This window comes from Canis lupus, chromosome 16 (genome assembly GCF_011100685.1).
Source record: "Canis lupus familiaris isolate Mischka breed German Shepherd chromosome 16, alternate assembly UU_Cfam_GSD_1.0, whole genome shotgun sequence".
Taxonomy (NCBI): domain Eukaryota; kingdom Metazoa; phylum Chordata; class Mammalia; order Carnivora; family Canidae; genus Canis; species Canis lupus.
The window spans coordinates 27,783,230-27,802,959 of record NC_049237.1 but is presented as its reverse complement, the minus strand read 5'-3'; the positions used below and the strand labels follow the sequence as shown (position 1 = coordinate 27,802,959).

The 19,730-nt window shown below is 47.7% G+C and overlaps 1 protein-coding gene across 10 annotated transcripts in view; it reads right to left on the bottom strand.

The window, feature by feature from the left end:
• FGFR1 (fibroblast growth factor receptor 1) overlaps positions 1–19,730 on the bottom strand; it is a 50,636-nt gene that overhangs the window by 15,302 nt on the left and 15,604 nt on the right. For 5 of the 10 annotated variants that reach the window (XM_038560058.1, XM_038560056.1, XM_038560055.1 and 2 more), the window contains exons 3-5: positions 2,522–2,788; positions 1,039–1,128; positions 595–767 (exon numbers count right to left, since the gene is read on the bottom strand). In XM_038560058.1, the coding sequence (XP_038415986.1) occupies positions 595–767; positions 1,039–1,128; positions 2,522–2,788 (530 nt within the window). The remainder of the gene's footprint in view (positions 1–594; positions 768–1,038; positions 1,129–2,521; positions 2,789–19,730) is intronic. The other 5 variants (XM_038560059.1, XM_038560057.1, XM_038560061.1 and 2 more) reach the window with 3 other exon arrangements.

Here is a 19,730-nt window from a genome sequence, read left to right as displayed (position 1 = left end):
GTGATTACATAAGAACCACATACACAGAAAAAAAGACTCTTTTTCTTAAGAGAGAATGTATGAACATGTGAGGTGGGAGGGCAGAGGGAGAAAGAGAGAATTGTTAAGCAGGCTCCATGCCCAGTGCAGAGCCCAACGAGGGGCCTGATCTCACGACCTGAGCAGAAAGAGCTAGACGCTCAACTGACAGCCACCCAGGTGCTCCAAGACTGAAAAGACCTGAATATTTTATTTGCAGTTTTTTTGTATTTGAAATTTTTCTAAAGCACACTGCGTTTTTTAATTTTATTTTTTTTAAAGATTTTATTTATTTAATCATGAGAGACACAAAGAGAAAGGCAGAGACACAGGCAGAGGGAGAAGCAGGCTCCTCGTAGGGACCCCAACATAGGACTCCATCCCAAGACCCCAGGATCACAACCTGAGCCAAAGGCAGATGCTCAACCCCTGAGCCAGCCAGGCGTCTCTAAAGCGCATTGCTTTTATAGTTAGAAAGTATTACTTCAAACAATTAACAACATATAATAAGGAATTTCTAAGTAGCTTCTCCCCTTCCTCTTATACTCACTTTCACATACATACACACACACATACCTTATAGCCTCCAATCCTGTGGTCAGGTTTGAATTCTTTGCCATTTTTCAACCAGCGCAGCGTGGGGTTGGGAGTCCCACTGGAAGGGCATTTGAACTTCACGGTCTTGGCAGCCGGCACCGCGTGCAATTTCTTTTCCATCTTTTCTGGGGATGTCCAGTACGGAGCCACGGCTGCCCAGGGAAAGCCAAGAGAGACAGGCAGGGAACCAGTAAGGCTCAGGAGCAGGGGCCAGGCCAGGACCTGGAGGTGCCCCGCCTCCCTGCCCCACACCTGTGAACAATGCCTGCTCTACTCAGGGCACCCCAGCGATCCCACGGCTAAGCATCATGACCTCATGTGCCCTCTCCTCCCTGTCTCCAAACAATCATCTGAGCCTCACCCTTCCCACTCACACCCAACACCAGGCCCCCAAGGGCAGTAAGGTAGGAAACAGTGTCTCACGCATACGGTTTGGTTTGGTGTTATCTGTCTCTTTCTCCTCTGAAGAGGAGTCATCATCATCATCGTCGTCCTCTGAGGAGGGGAGAGCATCTATGGGAAGGAGAAGGGGGCAATGAGATCCCTTCCGGGGCAGTGGGCTTCCTATTCCTAGATTGCCATCGACACCCACAGTCAGCCGTAAGCATAAGGCCAGTCCTGTTACAGATGAATGCAGATGCTCATCCCCATACTGGACCCCCCCGTCCCCTTCTGCCCTTAGTGACAGTCTCTCTGTGGGACTGAAATGGTTTATTTAAGAACTGCATACTCTGTGCCTGTCCCCTGCCTTCCCCATCCCAATGCAGTGCCCCTTTTGGTCCAGAAGCCTTGATATTGGCCAGTCCCATCAGGGACAGCAGGTCCTCTCAACTTTAATTCCACCTTGCTTTCAGAGGTTCTCTCAAGTCAGCACCACCCAGATGCGCTGGGTCTCAGGACTAGCAGCCAGGGTATCTGTGTATCCTTCTTCAGAAACCCAGACACAGAGCTAGGCACAGTATGGCCAGAAACTATTTCTAAAGCCACAGGCTGAACAATTTATAGTGGGAATTTTTCTACCATGCCTCTGCTAAGGTTTGGGAGCTGCCCCTCACAACCAGAGCAGATAGGGAGCCCGCAAGTGCCAACACTTCTCTGCAAGTATCCACCCCTTTTTAAAAGGTCTGACATACACGTGGCCACCGAAACAGCGTTCATGCCAGATCTTTCTCCAGTCCTTCCTAGTGCTTTTGGGAGTCTAGAGGGAAATAAAGGACGCAAGCCTGTCAACTGAGGGGCAGGTTCTAAATGATGCCTGAAGGAAAGGAGAGGAGAGGGCCAGCCCTCACCTCACCCTAGGATGTAAAGAAAATTTCAGCTCTTCTTTCACCCTAGAGTTGTGCAGACGTCGTGTTCTAAAAGTGGCAGATTCCCAAAGTCACCCAGAGCTCTGGGGTTCCCTGGCTGTCCTTAATACAGCTCTAGAAGCTGGAGGACAGATGTTTTCCATGAAGCCTGGGAGTATGGCGGTGCCCTCGGATCCTTTCCCATCAGAGGAGGGACCTACCTCACCACCTATTCTGGGGCTCTAACCCCTAAGCACAGTACCAAGTCCAAATGGCAAGGGAATGACAGAATGGAAGCTGGCTGAGTCCCAGGAAGCACCTGGAGATCTGGGCAAGCTATGGTGGAAAAATCAGTGTCTTACGGACCCAAGTATATCAGCAGTCCCTTCTGAGGCAGATCCTGGAAGCCTAGATCTCCGACCTGAGACCTGCACCACCTGGCCACCCCTCCGAGAGCTAAGCCACGCGGCGGGCAGGGAGCGATGTTAGTGGGCAGCAGTTTCTGAAGCAGAGTGGGGGCAGATCGTGGAAGGGGAGGAGGTTCGCCTCCCCCCAAAACCAGCAGAGAGGGTTGGAGGGGTGGATCCAGGGAGAGGGCCAGGGCAGGCTTTGCTACCAACCTGAGACATTGACGGAGAAGTAGGTGGTGTCACTGCCCGAGGGACTGCTGGTCACACAAGCGTAGAGGCCGGAGTCAGCAGGCACGGAATCCCGCACCTCCACCTCCTCCCCCGTGATGCGGGTACGGTTGCTCTCCACCAGCTGCACCCCGTCCCGCAGCCAGTTGATGCTCTGCACATCGTCCCGCAGCCGACAGCGAAGCTGCAGCAGGTCACCAGGGTGGACCAGGAAGGACTCCACTTCCACAGGGGCTCCCCAGGACTGGGCTGCAGCCACCCAGAGGGGCCGGGAAGAGGAACCAAGGGATGAGACAGGAAGAGGGGGGAAAGGAAACAGGGAGAGACACAAAGGGAATTATGCTAGCTGGCCGCACTGAGCTGCAATGCCCCAGGGGCTACAGAGCCAGGAGGCAGGGAGCTAGAATAGGTGTCAGTGGGAAACTGCTAGCTACCTGGAACCCTACTTCTTCTTCCCTACTCCACTCCCCCAAAGGTCAAAAGAAGAAAGAGGCAAAGCCAGGAAGCAGCCACAGCAGCATTAAGCATTTCATTTCTCTCCATCCAAGGCGGGACCGGGAGGAGAAGGCCAGCCCTCCCCAAGGGCTTTTTTCTATCCAGATGGTCCCTCCCCCCACACTTGTTTCTTTGCCAAAAATGGCCACTTCCCAGAAGAACACCCCATTTCCTTTGGGCCAGGCCAGCCTCAGTGCTTTTGCTAGTAACAGCTGAGCAAACCTTAGTCCCTCAAAAATCCAGCAGCCCCTACCTAAGTCAAGAGAACAGGGGCTCTGGGGTCAAGTGATTCAGCCGGGAGGTTTCTGGTGCCTCGGTGAGTCAGATGTATAAGATGCATATGTGCGAGAGTCGGCCCAAGCAGAGGTCAGCTCAGGGGAACCTCTGGCTAACAGGTGTCAGGCCAGAGGATTTGGAGCTTTTGACCCTATTAGGAGCAGAGGCCTGCAGCTGCCACCAAGCCCACACTTGCTCTGGCTACAGTAGCCCTTGCACACAAAGCTCCTTTCTCCTCATCCCACTGCAGGGCTCCTCGCCTCAAGCTCCCGTTCCCCTCTCCCAATGTGCAATCACACACACATGCATTCCTCTTCACCTCTCTATCCCTGGTTTCGGGTGCTCCATGGCTCACAGGTCTGATGCCACCTGTTCACCCACCCATCCCCTTCCTGATCAGCAACCAGGCACTCGCACTAACAAAGAAGGCCCGGAGCCAGGCACACCCAGAGTCCACTGTCCCAGACTGTTACCTGCTTCCCTGCTCCTGAGTACCTGCAAGCACAGGGGAATGGAGTTTCTATTTCCATTCGGGACATTCCCATGTGTGCCTCCCAGCATCCTCTGCCAGATGTCATCCATCCCCCACCCTCCTCCCTCCCCGCAAAGGTGTGCTTGTTTCAGCTCACATCACTGCCCTGGGAGCCTCAGGGAGACATGCTCTCTGATGTCTCCACCTCCCCACCTGCCACCCTTCAGGTACTGTGTCCTGCTGGCTCTCAGCTACCCTCCACTTCTCTGCCTGGCTCGGGATTCGGCCTCAAAGCCTCTTCCCACTCCCAGGCTAGGTCAGATGCCCTCCCATGGCACCTGCCACACTGAAGGAAAGTCCCTCTTCTTGACTGAGTTCTGAGAGTGGGGATGGGTCATTTTTGCTCTTAAACCCCCAGCACCCTGTATGGTGCTTGGCACACAAGAGTTACCCAATAAACACCTACTGAATAAGGCAAAAAGGACATATGCACTGTTTCCTCATGGTCTTCCTTTTTAAACTTTCTTTTCTCCTTTTCCACTCTCATTGGAACCAACTTTGCAAATGATGCAGGTTGCTGCTGGAAACCTTACGAAGAAGGAAGGAATGAGGCCTTGGGCAACAGGACAAACAGCTGTTTGCCTCAGAGGGGCCAAAGGCTGTAGGCTCCAACCCTTTTCACTCCAGGGCTGTCTTACATACGGGTCAACATGAGTCATCCAAAGTGGGAGTGCTGCTTCAAAAGGGTCTGGAAGCCACTACGCTAACAGTCATTTATATTTTTGTGAATTGGGTCAAGAGGAACACCACAAAGGTGAGCAGACCACATAAGTGATTAAAAATAAGCTTTTGTGGGTCTTAAAAAAATGGTTATTCTTTCCACTTTTAATGGTTTGTGGTTTTGCTAAAAGAAGGGAGAAGAAAAGCAGTTCAGATTTGACCCTTAAGGAAAAGGAACACTCCTACTGATCAAATAAATCTCCATTCCCTCCAATGACCTCACTGGTTAAATATTTTGCAGTTCCTGATCTGTATGAGCCATTGGTCAAACAGTAAACTCGGTAAATTCAAATTCTTAGCCTCTGGCATCACAGCCTATTTTGACAGGGACAAAGAGGTAGTGAGGAGAACACAGGCATTTCCCCAAGAGAAAGTAGCCAAGGGACGCTGGCCCCGCAGAGCCTAGCTCTGGCTGATGCTGGTGTGGATCCCTAATATTCCGCTCCCCCCACCTTGCAGGAGGATGTGCAAACACAACTCTTCTGCGGGATGTATAAAAGCCTGAAGGACCAGCTTGCTTTCCCCTGCCACTGGAGTTCAAATTTACTTTGATGCTCCAAGCCTTGGGGCGCACCTGCTCCTGAGCAAGACACTGCCCCCCATGTGTAGGATAAAATCTGCTTGACATTCAAGGTTCCTTGAAATCTTCCCCATGGAGACACATAGCCTTCTCTCTACCTTTCCCTTCAAGGCTGGCTGTTCTCCAGACCAAGTGCATTCTTTTCTCATAACAAAACTTCACTTCTGCTCAAGATTGTCAGAGTTGTGATGCTCTATTCTCCCCCACGTCCCGCGCTGGTGACAATGCCCAAAGTGCACCATCAAAGCTGGCCAAGAAGCTTGATGTCAATGTCGGCTCCAGTGTTCCTACCCTAACTACCTGTAACAGTTACTGTATGAACCACACAAACTCACACTCAATTACATGCCATCTTGTATTGTTTCTTTTAAAAACATCTTTATTGAGATATATTCACACACCATAAAATTCATCCACTTAGAGTGTATCAGTGTTTTGTTTTGTTTTTTTAGTATATTCACAGACTTATGCAATCATCACCACAATCTAACTTTACAACATTTTTTATCACCCTCACAAGAAACCCCATACCCAGAGGCAGTGACATGCCATCCCTTTCCCTTCCCCATGTCTGGACAGCCACTGCTGCTCTGTCTATACATTTGTTGATACTGGATTATTTCATCAGTGGAATCATATGCTATACAATTTTGCATGCACCTTCTTTCATTTAACATAATGCTTGAGGTTTTTCCATGCTGTGGTATGGCTCAGTACTTCATTTCTTTTATTTTTACTTTTTAAAAAAGATTTTATTTATTTATCCATGACAGAGAGTGAGAGGCAGAGACATAGGGAGAGGGAGAAGCTGGATGTGGGACTCAATCTCAGGGCCCCAGGATCACACCCTAAGCCAAAGGCATATGTTCAACCACTGAGCCACCCAGGTGTCCCTACTTCATTCCTTTTAATGGACAAATAATATTCCATTGTATGGATATACCATATTTTATGTACCCATTCATTGGCTGATGGACACCTGGGTATCCCAAGTACCCATGTCTTCCTCTTCTAAGAAGCAGCAAGCATCTCAGAGCAGAACTGCCTGTTTCAATTTTTTCCACAGTGCCTAACCATGTCAGGAACAGAAAACACCCAATGTGTCTTGAACTGAATTTAGCATCTGGGAAAGGCTAATTTTTAGAGAAACCAAATATCAACCCACAGCCCTTGGGTCATGGTAGACTTTTTTTTTCATGGCTAATAGTGCTCTTGGATATATGTCAATGTTTCTACTTACAAAGCAGGGACTATGCCACTTTCTTCTAGGAGGTGATGTGAAGGTAAGCAAGCACTTGCTGGTTTCCTGGGCCCTGCCTGTCTACATCGTTGTCCTGAAAAGCAGTCCTGGCCCGGAGGGAGTACAACGTATGGAGGCTGATGCCAAGTCCATCACTGCTCACAGGCAGCCTATAATAATTCAGTCACTACCCTCCATTCTCCTTTGGTCTTTCTAGTGTTCCCCATTTATGTCCCCCCTGGGAAAGGCCCCTGTATGTGTGGCTCCAGGTCCTCTGAGCTGGCCTCTCTCTGGTCAAGACCAATGGGCCAGGGCTATACCTGTTGTTAGGCATCAGGCAGACACCTTCCTTGGGCTGACCATAAAGGATGAAAAAAAGCCAGTTTATTGTGTGGCCATTTGAAACCACAGTTCTTCCAATCTTAGAGAACCTGATTAATTGGAATGGAGATGCTGTAGGAAAAGTGGCAAACCAGAACACTCGCTTTTTTGTGTGTGTCTTGTTTCCTGACAGATGAGGTGGGAAATGGAGACTGAGGACATTTGGTATCTGGATTCTGTGATGACCCTACCCCAGGCTGAAAGCATTTGGCCGTTGAGCTAGATTACAACATTGGCTCTTACAAGCTTGAGGCGCAATGTGTTCAAGGTGTGTTGTGTTCTGATGCACAGGGTTGCTGTTCTCATCACTGGAAGCAGGAAGGTTAAGGTTAGGAAGGATTAGGGCTTGACTTGAAGATCCCTAGAGATGAAGGCCGCCAACACCTTGGACAACTCTCCAGAAAACAGAGGTAAACCAAGGTTCCTGCTTGGGTACGTGAATCTGAGACTGAGGAGGCCTCTGGTCCCGAGGCAGGTTCCTGGGACAGGGCAGGTGGCTGGTAAAGGCTGTGTAGTAGGCTGGATCCAGGGACCCCTATTAGTGAGAGTGAAAAGGATCCACACATCAATCACCAATCCTCTCTTGTTTCTCTAACAGAGCCTCTTTATCCCCCAGGGAAAGCCAGGAGCAGATCAAGCACCCACACTTTTTAGTCATCCTCAGGGAAGCAGCTAGAAAGGGGGGGGGTGTTTCCCAGGCTGCTCTCAAGTCCAGGAACATGATCAATATGAATGGAGTCTCTCTTCCCTTCCTATACACCTCCAATACCAGCGCTTTGTAATCCCCAACAAGCCGATCAGAAGTAGCACTTGGCTTATGGCGGGACTGGCCAGAAATCTCCCACTGTCCTCTACCAGGATCAGATCCAAATGCTGGATTCTGTATCTCTGAGGCTTCTGCCAGCCATGGGACATGGTGCAGGGCAGGGGAATGGAGCCTGTGGGGAGGCCCAAATCCACATGAGCCTTGTCATTCTTATGAGAAATGAGACCCTCGTTCCCAAAAATCCAAGGAGAAGATAAGAAGCTTTCTTCAAAATAGCTACCATTGGGTACTTCTGTGTGTCCTGGTCCATGCAAGGAGAAGAAATGGATTAAACGAAGGAGCAGGAGACCTGTGCCATGCTCTAACCTGGGTCATGGGGTTTATATAACACCTTGACCTATATGAAGCACTTTGTAGTGTAACACAAGACAAATGGAGAACAGGACAACCCAGTACAATCCAACACAGGCTCTGAACTTACAGAACTTTAATACAGCAGTGTTGAGTTGACAGCAAAAGTTGGACGTAATGGTAGCAAAAGAGGAAGAAGCAATTAGGAATTTAGATGGGGAGTGTTAACTTTGGGGGGAGCAGAAAAGGATGGGTTGCTTACAAGCAGGGTTGTACCTGGGGATGAGGAAGTGTGGGAAGGGAGGCTAGAGGATGTCCTGCTTGGGACTGGAGGTTCATGGTAGAAGACAGCAAAAAATACTGATTTCAGCCTGTGAGGTACAGGAATAGATAGAACAGAACCACTCAAGAAGTTCCAGGGGGTACAATTTCTCTGCAGGCTATGCAAGCAGACCTTTCATCCCACATGGACAAATACACTTAAAATTTATTTTGAAATGCCACTTCTCTAGCCATGGTCCCGTAGCAGCCAACTTGGTTTGGAAGTTACCATCCCCAAACCCCACAAACTTAACCCAAACCCAGAGAAGAGTCCCAATATATGTGCATAGCACTTTGCAATTTACTACATGCTTTCCCCCAGAGTATTTGGGATCCTACACAAAGCTGAAGATGGCAGTTCTAATACTGGCCAATATTTACAGCATGGTTCCCATATCCCATATACTGTGAAAGCTTCTAACAGACTATCATTCAGTCCCTTAGGAGGTAGATATTAACTGTTATTATCTCTACCCTATGGATGTGGAAGCTTCCTATGTGCCAAGCCAAGGTCTCATTTAATCCACACCACAATCCTGTGAAGTTTGTACTATTATTATCCTCATTTTACAAAGGGGACTCTGATGCACAAAGAAGTCCAGTATTTGTCCAAGACGGCCCACCGGGTCAGTAACGGGCCAAGTTGGGATTCCAAAGCAGGTGGCCTGGCTCTCCAGAGTCCACACACATCCAGAGCCCAGGTTTACTTTGAAACATAGCTTCTACCTTCACTTTGCCTTTGTAATCCTTGACTTCCAAAAAATGACTGATACGCTTTCCGTTAGGCCCCCTGATCCTGGGCAGAAGCACCCATGTCTCCCACCTCCATGCATGAGATTGGAAGTTGGTTGCTTTGACCTTACCCTCTCTTCTCATTCCCTCAACCTTGCAACCTCTACCTTATACTCTAGGGCTTTTTAATTTATAAATGTACTTGCCCATCCTTGCTCACCTACCCTTGAAAGCTAAGCAGGTATGATTGTGGCAGGTGAAGAAATGGGTGGGGTGGGTGGGGTGGGGGGATGCAGGGCGACACTATATGATAGTGGTAGACTCTGGGACTAAGAATAATGCCCTATTTTAGTATTGGCATTTGAGACCTCCAAAAGCATGTTTATTCATGTTCATTGCCACTGAAATACAAATAAATGAAGATTGAGGAATTTCTCTCAAAGTCACAAAACAGGAGTCAGCATTAGGTTTAGATGCTGGGTCTGCCAGGGCCTGGGCCCCTCCACAGGGTCTCACTTTTCACTCAGCACTCAGGAGAGTGACAGGTGACCCACTTGAAGCACTTCATGTGGCTTTGGCCACAGGTAGACAGCACAACCCTTCCCTCCCTGTGTCCCTGACTCTAGTCTGGATCAGACACCTGACACCTTCTCTCAGCCCCAAGACCCTCACCTCTGAATACATAGTTCACAGCTGAGCTGATGACCTCCAACGACCCCTGCCTGACTGGCTGAGAAGATTAAGAACATCAAGCAAAGGGGCTCGCCCTTCCCTTGGGAGGGCTCTCTGGATCACAAATCTGAATGTCCCAGCCCTCAAGCCCTGACCTCTCTGCACTGGCACTCTGCATTCCATGCCCTCACCCTCCTGAGGACCTCGGTTTATTTCCTCCTCTGCCTCCAGAATCTGGAGCCCCTCAACCACACCGCCCAACCTCAGCTGTCCAGTCTCCTGGCCTCTTAGGCCAAGCCAACACCTACACTGCTCCTCTTACTTTGCTTTCTCCTAAAATGCCTCCTTCCTCTGCTCTCTCCATCACTTCCAGACATGAAAACTCACTCTTGTGAGACATGTCCAATCCTATTCTTAATGTGCCTCCCCAAGACATACAGATTTTCATGACTTTATTTGCACTTATTCATGTCACTTGGCTGTGGGTACGTCCATAAATATGCATCTTCTCTACCCTCTGTGGTCAGGAGTGCTGTCAGCTACATCCTCTCCTCCAAAGGATAACGGGCCCCCAACAAAGCCCGGACCTGTGGTCTCGGGTCTGGATTTCTGTCATCCCTACGAAATCCTTTTGATTTTGGATTTCTGGGTTAAGAAAATGAGGGGAGAACGGCCATTCTCTTCAGTACCGTGGGGGGAATTGGTGGTCCGGGAATGTTTACAGTCTTGGCACAAACTCCCCAGAGATAAATGAGAGGGCAATTGTGGGTGGGGGAGGAACTCAGGGTGGCTTTGAAGGCAACTTAAAAGGAGCACAGAACAGCACGGCAGGGCTCCGGGAGCCTTCTGCAGAGGTTTTTTATTACGTTATTTTGGCTTTGAAATGGAACTGAAAACTTACTTTAGCCTGGCAGCGCCTGGGCCTGAGTGGGGATCTCACCAAAATCCCAGGGAACCACTCTCCTCCCACAAGGGTTGGGGTGAAGAGGGAGCCCTAAAAATGTGGGACTCATTGAACTCACAGCATTCCCAACATCCAGGGAGAGCTACGGAAATGGGGGGCACAGGCATGTGTGAGAAGGGATACAGAACACCGAATCAATTAGCAGGGTCCGACACCCCAATCCAGCAGCATTCACACCAGTCCCCAGACTCAGGGGATTTGGAGTGTAGGGCTGTGGGTGTTTTTTTTTTTTTTAATAGAAGAAGGGAAAGAAGTAAGAGGGAACATTTTGCATGCAAATGGGCCACTGCCAGAAGAACCCATTAAAATGTAAAAACTCCACATTCAGTCTGACAAAACGGTGCAAACTGCTGTGTTTGCTGGAGGGGCAGCAATACAGCTCCCCACAAAGGGGCCGGGGAACAATGGCGGGCTGAATGGCCTCTGTCAGCAGGTCCCCGCGCGCGTTGCCATGGGGACCCCACCGGGGCTTACTAAAGGTATTTCCTGAGGAGAAAGGCAGGCACACAGGCCCAGGCAGCCCGGCTAATCCTGACAGGAAGCCATCGCCATTCAGCAGCCCAGGGGCTGGGGGCCGGAGTTTTGTTTTGTTTTTATTAAAAAAAGATTTCAGGCTTTTGTGTGTCTTACCTCGTCACTGTAATTTAGTGCCGAGCCGCCTGCACCGGCTAAAGCCTCGGCCAGGAACCTGCGCCTGCCCCGAGACACACCCCCCCCAAAACCCAGCTTCCCAGTAGCTAGGCTGGGGGAGGCCCAGGCACACAGAGCCCCACTCGGGAGACCCAAGTTAAAAGCACTCTGGGCCCAGTGAGGTCTATGCAAAAAACTTTTCTTTTTTTAAAGATTTTATATATTCATTTATGAGACACAGAGAAAGACAGAAACACAGGCAGAGGGAGAAGCAGGCTCCCTGGAGGGAGCCCAATATGAGACTGGAGCCCAGGCCCCAGGATCACGACCTGAGCTGAAGGCAGACACTCAACCACTGAGCCAGCCAGGCCTCCCAATGAAAACTGTCAAATAGATGTTGCGAGGCTAACAGTGTCACGAAGGAGTCCAGGGTTGGAGCTCGTGTGCAGGGTTCTATCTGATGCCTCCTTGTACCTGTGTTTTTTTCCCTCCTGGGGAAGGTGCCCCCCCCCCCCAAGCACCAGCCTCCCCCCTCATCCCTCCTCGAGTGCTCCACTGTTGAGGAAAAGGACTGTAATTAAGTGATTAACAAAGAATGAGCCCAAGAGTTGTTTTAAAAGAAATTTCCCTTCTTCCTCTCTCCCAGCTAAAGCTCTCAGGCCAAGTGTTTACTGACATGTTACTGATGGAGCCGAAGAGAAATCTCTTCCTAGACCCATTTCCCCAAGCGATTCTCAGTACGCTCTGCTTCTCTCCCGCCTACCTCACCAGGAAGAGCAAGCTGCTCTGGGAAGAGGAAAATTCACTTAAGACACGCAGGAAGCAGAGAGCCCACTCACCCAAGAGCAAAGGGAGACGCCCTGCATCCATGGGGAAAGGCGGCCTAAGCTTGCAGTTCCTAGAAGTTTGTGTCACCGTTTCACATTTGGCACCAGAGGAATCCAGCCTTGGCAGATTCAGGGAAGAAAGCCAACAACACAGCTGGCGGTGGAGACAGAAACTTCTGTATGACAACTGCCCCCCTAGGACACAGTTTAGGGTAAATTAACATTTCCTGAGCAAACTTGTATGTGGAAGGAGCCATCCCCCATGAAGATGGTCAGATGACGGTGGCTCTGTTTATTCGTTAAACAAATTCGAACCCCGGTCCATGTGTTTGCAAAAGCTCAAGCTCTTGCAACCTGACCTCCCAAAAGAGATTCTGAACCTTGCATTTTGACAGAATCATAGAGGAAAATGGATCATTTCGGAGGTATCAGTACTATACCCAGTTAAGTCCCCTGGACACCTGGGAAGCTTCTAAAGCCATGTTAGATGGGTCCTATTTCAGGAAGAGGAGCTAAAGAGACTCTGCTCAATGATGGAACACCCCCCCACCCCCCAAAGAACCCCAAACCCAGTAAGGGCTACTCGTGTGGCCTGTAAGCTCAGGGGATCTGGACACTCAGGCAGAAGTCTTCTCCTGCCTTTACTAAAAATCACATTCTGAATTCAAAGCAAAGGTACAACCGGCCACCAACTGTTACAACACAGAACACCTTCCACTGAACTTGCTGGTGTGTGTTTGTGGGTGTGTGTGTGTCTGTGTGTGTGTGTGTGCACGCGCGCGCGCACGCGCACGCACAAGCACAGAGTCCCGCTGCTGGAAGGGGAGCTCAGACCCTCCCACCACTGGCCCGGAGCCCAGGCCTCCCAGCCATGTGTCTGCAGCTGCGACCTGTCATGCACTTCCTGGTCTGGGCTCTGTAATGGAAAGATCATTAAGGGTGGGGGAGGAGGCGAATGGGATGAATCAACAGGGAAGAGGTAACCCTGCAGCTCCCACTCTACTAGGCTCCGACCTTAAAGTCAGGTCAGGTTCCTTAAAGAAAAGAATGTACTGCCCTCCCCCCACCCCACCCCCTACTAGGCCCCCTCAGAGGGCTTCCCCTCCCCCACGCTCAGCACAGCTTGTTTGGGGAAGGAAGCACCAGCAGCTGGGCAGGAAAAGTTGCAGCTCCCTAAACTTGCTGAGGAATTGGTGGAGGACTCAGCTGTTCCAGAATTTGCCTTTTCACCCCCTAAAACCTCAGTGGATGCTTGAGAGCATGCTTCACCAAAGCTCTCAAGCACCCCAAAGTATCTGCCATCTTCCCTCCCTGTCTGACCAGATCATGGCATCGTGGTCCAGGTTACACAGTGTACAGGGGTCACCACCTGCTGCAGTGGGCAAAGGATGGGCTCTTCATAAGGTTACTTTTTCTCAATGTTAAAGAAAGAAATGCCTCTTTGAGGGATGCCTGGATGGCTCAGCGGTTGAGCCTCTGCCTTCAGCCCAGGTTGTGATCCTGGAGTCCCAGGATCGAGTCCCACGTCGGGCTTTCTGCATGGAGCCTGCTTCTCCCTCTGCCTGTGTCTCTGCCTCTCTCTCTCTCTCTCTCTCTGTGTCTCTCATGAATAAATGAATAAGCTTTAAAAAAAATAAAAATAAAATAAAATGAAATGGTGTAGAAAGGTGGTTGCCAGGGCTGGGGGAGGAGGGAATGGGGAGTTCATGTCTAATGGGAACAGAGACAGAACATGAAAGACTCCTAACTCTGGGAAACGAACTAGGCGTGATGGAAGGGGAGGTGGGCGGGGGGGTGGGGGTGACTGGGTGGTGGGCACTGAGGTGGGCACTTGACGGGATGAGCACTGGGTGTTATTCTGTAATATGTTGACAAATTGAACACCAATAAAAAATAAATTATTAAAAATAATAATAATAAAATAATGGGAACAGAGTTTCAATTGGAGAAGGTGCAAAAGTTCTAGAGACATACAGTGGTGATTGGGGCACAGCAATGTGAATGTACTTAATGTCGCAGAACTGTATGCTCAAAATGTGAGAACAGTCAATTTTATGTTATGCATATTTTTAAAAATGATAATGGTAGTAAACAGTATTAGTTTTTTTAAATGGTCTTACGTGGTAAAACAAGTTGTTAACCCTATGCAGGTTCCCCAACACTGGGGGGAAATTGTACTCGTCCATGAAATCTAAAACTGGGGGACCACTGGTCTGTTCCAGATTTGCAGGACAGTGAGGACCCATGGACGTACTATGGATTCACTTTCTTCTCTCTCCTTCACACACACCATGAAAGTTGAGCATTTAGTGCTCTTTGTTTTAAAAAGTTAAAAGAACGTGGTTCAGGGATTCTTCTGCCTGAGATGGTATGGCTGTCAGGTAGAGAGGAGATGGAAGAAACAGGACCAGTGGCTTGGGCGTGTAAGAGCCATGTCTACACTGAAAAATCCTTTGCTCAGGCAATCTGGGGGATCTCGAACAATGATAACCCTGGGGGAGAGGAAACTATTCTGGGGCAATGCACGCATTTCCCGATGTCCTAAGGATGAGACCCTAGTCTGAAATTCTTATAAGAACCACTCAGTCCCAAACTCTACATGAACCATGGGCGTCAACTGGCTGTGTCCAGTGGAAAGGACATCTAAGTAAAAACCTCTTAGAGGACTGGCCCTCCCTATCACTAACACAAGTTATCTCCACCCCCCCCCCAGGCCCTCAGTTTCCTCACCTGTGACACAGGAAAACTGACTGACCTGAAGAGCTCTGGGGCCCCTCTGGCTCTTCCCAACATTCTGATTTTTCAACTGGAATTTAGGTGAGCGTCACTCACCACCACCTTCTCGTGCCTCTGCCAGCACAGAGCTCCCTCTGGTGTGAGGGAAGGCAAGAGATCTAAAATTAATTTGCCTTAAGAAGAGGGGGATTCTGGTTTGGTCCTGGAGCTCCAGCCAGCACCTTCAATAAATGCTTCTCTTCATGCCTTCTCTCTGACCCACATTCTCATCAGGAGAAGCCTTAGAATAGAGGATGGAGAAAAGGCAAGAGGTCGTGACTGGCAGAAAACCGGAAGCCCAGGTATTTTAGAAGGATTTATTTCACTGTCCTTTTTGATTTATGACATATTATCCCATAAGAACTAGCTGGGCAAATCAATTTTCAAAAACGGAGTGGGAGCCAGAGGGTAGTAGAGAAGAGATAACATTATAAAATAAATGCTACTGCCAAATGCATCCTTCAGGCATTTTTATAGCCCTGATTGCTCAAATAGCATCGATAAAAGTTTTGAATGCCACAGGAAGAACTTCATTCAGGAGTTAGTTAAGGAATCCGACTCTTCTAAGGTTCAAGAGCTAATTCCTAAAACCTAAGGAAAATAAACCTTAATTCCCAAAGTAAATGCTAAAGTTTGACAATAAAGGAGCAGAGATTGCTGAATGCAGAAGAACTCTTCTAGGGCTGGAGAGCAGATCAGCATTCCAGAGGCGGTGATAATTGACTTAAAGCCCCATGCATCAGAGAAAGAGAAGAGAGTCTCCTTCCTTCCGAGGAGAGCTTTCAAACACCAACCTATCCACCCCCACCGGCTTCTCTCTCCCCAACACCCCCAGGCAAACTGACTTAGCCAGCTTCTACTTCTTCCATCCGTCTGCCTACCAATCTTGGTCTTTCCAGCCTCCCTGATACTCCACCTTCTAGTACAGGCATTAGGGCTGTAAGCATTGATACCAGCCAGACTCAAGTCTCAAGCCTGCCACTTACTGGCTGTTTATTTTTTTTTTAAGATTTTATTTATTTATTTGAGAAAGAGCATGAGAAAGCATGAGAACGCTCAACAGTGAAGACAGAGCAGTTTTCCCTTCGAGCAGGGAGCCCAATGTGGGGCTCAATCCCAGGACCCGGGATCATGACCATGACCGGAGCCAAGGGCAGACACTTGCATGACAACTGCATGAGCCATCCAGGCGCCCCCTACTGGCTGCTGAATTTCTGCAAGATTTTGTTTGACCTCTGAGTCAGTTGCCTAAACTGTGACATGGAAACAACATCTACTTTATAGACTTTTTTTGAAAAATTAACTGACATCAGATGTGCTCAAAGTGTGGTTCCCGAACTAACTAAACCTGTTAGAACTACCCAGCTCCAAGTTCGGGCCCTGCTTCAGAATCGGGAGCTCTGGGAAGGAAGCATGGTGAGGCAATGGGTTTAAACAAGCCAGCCAGGTGTTGCTGTGCCTCAAACACCCAAGAATCACTACATTAGCTGAAATAAAGTGCTCCAAATGTGGTAGTAGTAACCCTCAATTACTTTCCTTATCTTTCTGTTGAAAGGATTTTATTCCTGCTGTCCCTTTTTTAAAACTACAAATTTGGCCACCTGGGTGGCCCGCAGGGAGCCTGCTTCTCTCCCTCTGTGTCTCTGCCTCTCTGTGTCTCTCATGAATAAAAAAAATATTTATTTTCTCATTTTCTTAAAAAAAAAAAAAAACTACAAGTTTTAGGTATCTTTTTAAAAATTTTTTTTTTAATTTTTATTTATTTATGATAGTCACAGAGAGAGAGAGAGAGGCAGAGACACAGGCAGAGGGAGAAGCAGGCTCCATGCACCGGGAGCCCGACGTGGGATTCGATCCCGGGTCTCCAGGATCGTGCCCCGGGCCAAAGGCAGGCGCCAAACCGCTGCGCCACCCAGGGATCCCCGGTATCTTTTTTTAAAAAAAGAAAATGGATTGTTCCATGGATATATTTATTTGTTCAGAAAGTACTGAGCACCTAATATGTAATCTGATGTTCGAAAGTACTGAAGTGAACAAAACACAAAACAAAACCTTTGCCTTCATGATGTATGTACACACACACACACACACACACACACACACATACACACGTCACAGCCCACAAATGATGGTGAATCTGTCTCTGTGCTTTAGGGAAGGGCTCCTGTCCTATGGTTTCAAATGTCCTCATGAGCTGGGTTTTATGTCCTTACTTGATGCAGTCTTGATGACATTTCTTAAATGAGTCATTTACTGTCTGCATATGTCTGCTAAGAATAACACTCGCCAGGGGGCGCCTGGGTGGCTCAATTGGTTAAGCAGCTGCCTTTGGCTCAGGCCATGATCTCAGGGTCCTAAGTTTGAGCCCCACATCCAGGTCCTTGCTCAGTGGGGAGCCTGCCTCCTCCCCCCATACCCCCTTCATTCCTGCTCTCTCTCAAATAAAAAAATAAAATCTTAAAAATAAATAAATAAATAAATAAATAAATAAATAAATAAATAAATAAATAAATAAATAAATAAATAAAAAAAACAAGAATAACACTAGCCAGGGCTGGGCCTCACCCACATTGAGGCTAGGAGTAGGGAAGGCATTTGTCTTGGGCCTACCATTCAAGAGTGACCTCCAAGACTTTTGGTATTTTTTTTCCCCAAAAGGTTACATGGGTAGTTATCAACAGAACTGGAAGAAAATATTTACTAAAGCGTTTTAATAAATCTGTGCCCTATTCCTGGGGTATACTGCATACAATATACTATAATATATATTTTTAAAATCCTATAATTATTTTGTGACTAGTTCATCTACATTATAAATTTTTGTTTAAAACATTAATGTGTTGAATATAAAAACACTAAGATAACCAAACTTTTCAGGATTGTCTCTCCTCTCTTTTGTATTTCTTCGTGTCTTAAAAATATATATACTGGTAGCCTCAAAACAATTGCAATGCTCTGCAACACTGAACCTTCTGACAGGTTTATTTCCACCCATCAGACATTGTTGGGACCACAACCATTTGCAAGGCAATGTAGGTGGTTTATGTGTCTGGGCGACACCACTACATTCTGGAATAAATGTGACCTACAAAGAAAACTCCAGTGTGTCATCTGACACTTGGAGGACCTCTGATCCTAGACCTATTCCAAGGAGGAGAGCTTAGCTACAGTGGAAAATGTGGCCTCAATGGGGTTTTTGTTTTACTGATTATTCTAGGCTAGGGAACCCCTTCCATTAGGGCAGCTCACAGACCTATGACCCATGCATAACCTCTGAGTGGAGAGCAGAATGTCACACAAGAAACAGCATAAGGCAAGCATCTCCAGCTGCCCTTACTCCAATCACACATATGTTCATACCACCCCAGAAAGGGAGGTGGAGGGGCATCTGGGTGGCTCAATCAGTTAAGTGTTTGCCTTAAGCTCAGGCTGTGACAACCTTGGGGTCCTGGAATAGAGTCCCTTGTTGGGCTACCTGCTTAGTGGGGAATCTGCTTCTCCCTCTCTCTCTGCTCCTCCCCTAGCTCATGCTTTCTCTCTCTCAAATAAATAAATAAAATCACAAAGGAAGGAAGGAAGGAAGGAAGGAAGGAAGGAAGGAAGGAAGGAAGGAAGGAAGGAAGGAAGGAAGGAAGGAAGGAAGGAAGGAAGGAAGGAAGGAAGGAAGGAAGGGAGACCCTGATTCCTGTGAGAGAAAAAGGAGCTGACCTGGCAAATTCAAATGTTGGTCAGCCTGAAGTTTGGGGGAGAAACCCAATTTGACATAGGGACACAGTGTAATACACTGGAAAAAAATACCAATGTTAGATCTAACTGAGTCTGAATCCCAGTTCCATCTCTCACTAACTATGACCTCAGACAAGTTACTTAACTCCTTAGATCCCAGTTTCCTCATCTGATTACGGGAATAAAACGTATGGCATGAGATCGGTGTAAAGACATAAAAATGCAAAGCATACAGAGTGTGAAGGTGTAATAAATAATATTTACCAATTATTATTTTAAAAGACCTTTACTGGTATAATCTTTCTGGGGCAATCTGGCTGTATGCAATCAAAACTTTTAGAATGTAAATATCCAGGGCCCCTGGGTGGTATAGTCAGCTGAGTGTCTTCCTTTGGTTCAACATGATCCTGGGATCAAGTCCACCTTTCCCCCTCCTTTTGCCCCCAGCGCTCATGCTCTCTCCTGTGCGTGTGTTCTATTACAAATAAATAAAATCTTAAAAAACAAAACAAAACAAAACAAAAAAAAAAAAACAAAAAACAAAGAATGTGAATATCCTTGGCTACATAGACAAAGTTTAGATGTAAAAGTATGCTCATTTAAGTGCGAACTATTGAAAATAATCTAATTGTCCAACAGTGGAGGACTGGGTAAATATATAAATTTTGCACACTCATACAATGGAATACTATGTAGTTATAAAGCACAATGAAAAATGTTCTTTGCATGGCAATAAATAGTACATGCTTGGGGCACCTAGCTGGCTTAGTCAGTAGAGCATGTGGCTCTTGATCACAGGGTCATGAGATCAAGCCCCATGTTGGGCACAGAGCTTACTTAAAAAAAAAAAATACTACATGATTAAGTTAAAAACCAGTATATACCATATAAATCCCATTTTTGGAAAGTCATGTTTGTATAAATTCAAGAAAAACAGTCTAAAGAAATGGATTCACAGTAAACAGTGATTATTTTTATTTATTTATAGATTCGTTTATTTTTTTAGAGACAAAGAGTACATGGGTGCATGCTTGCAGAGAAGGGCGGGATGAGGGGTTGGGGGTGGGGTTGGGGTTGGAATCCCAAGCAGACTCCTCGCTTACTGAGTGTAGAGCAAGCAGGGCTTGATCTACCGACCCTGAGATCATGACCTAAGCCCAATCAAGAGTCAGACACTTACCTGACAGAGCCACCCACATGCCC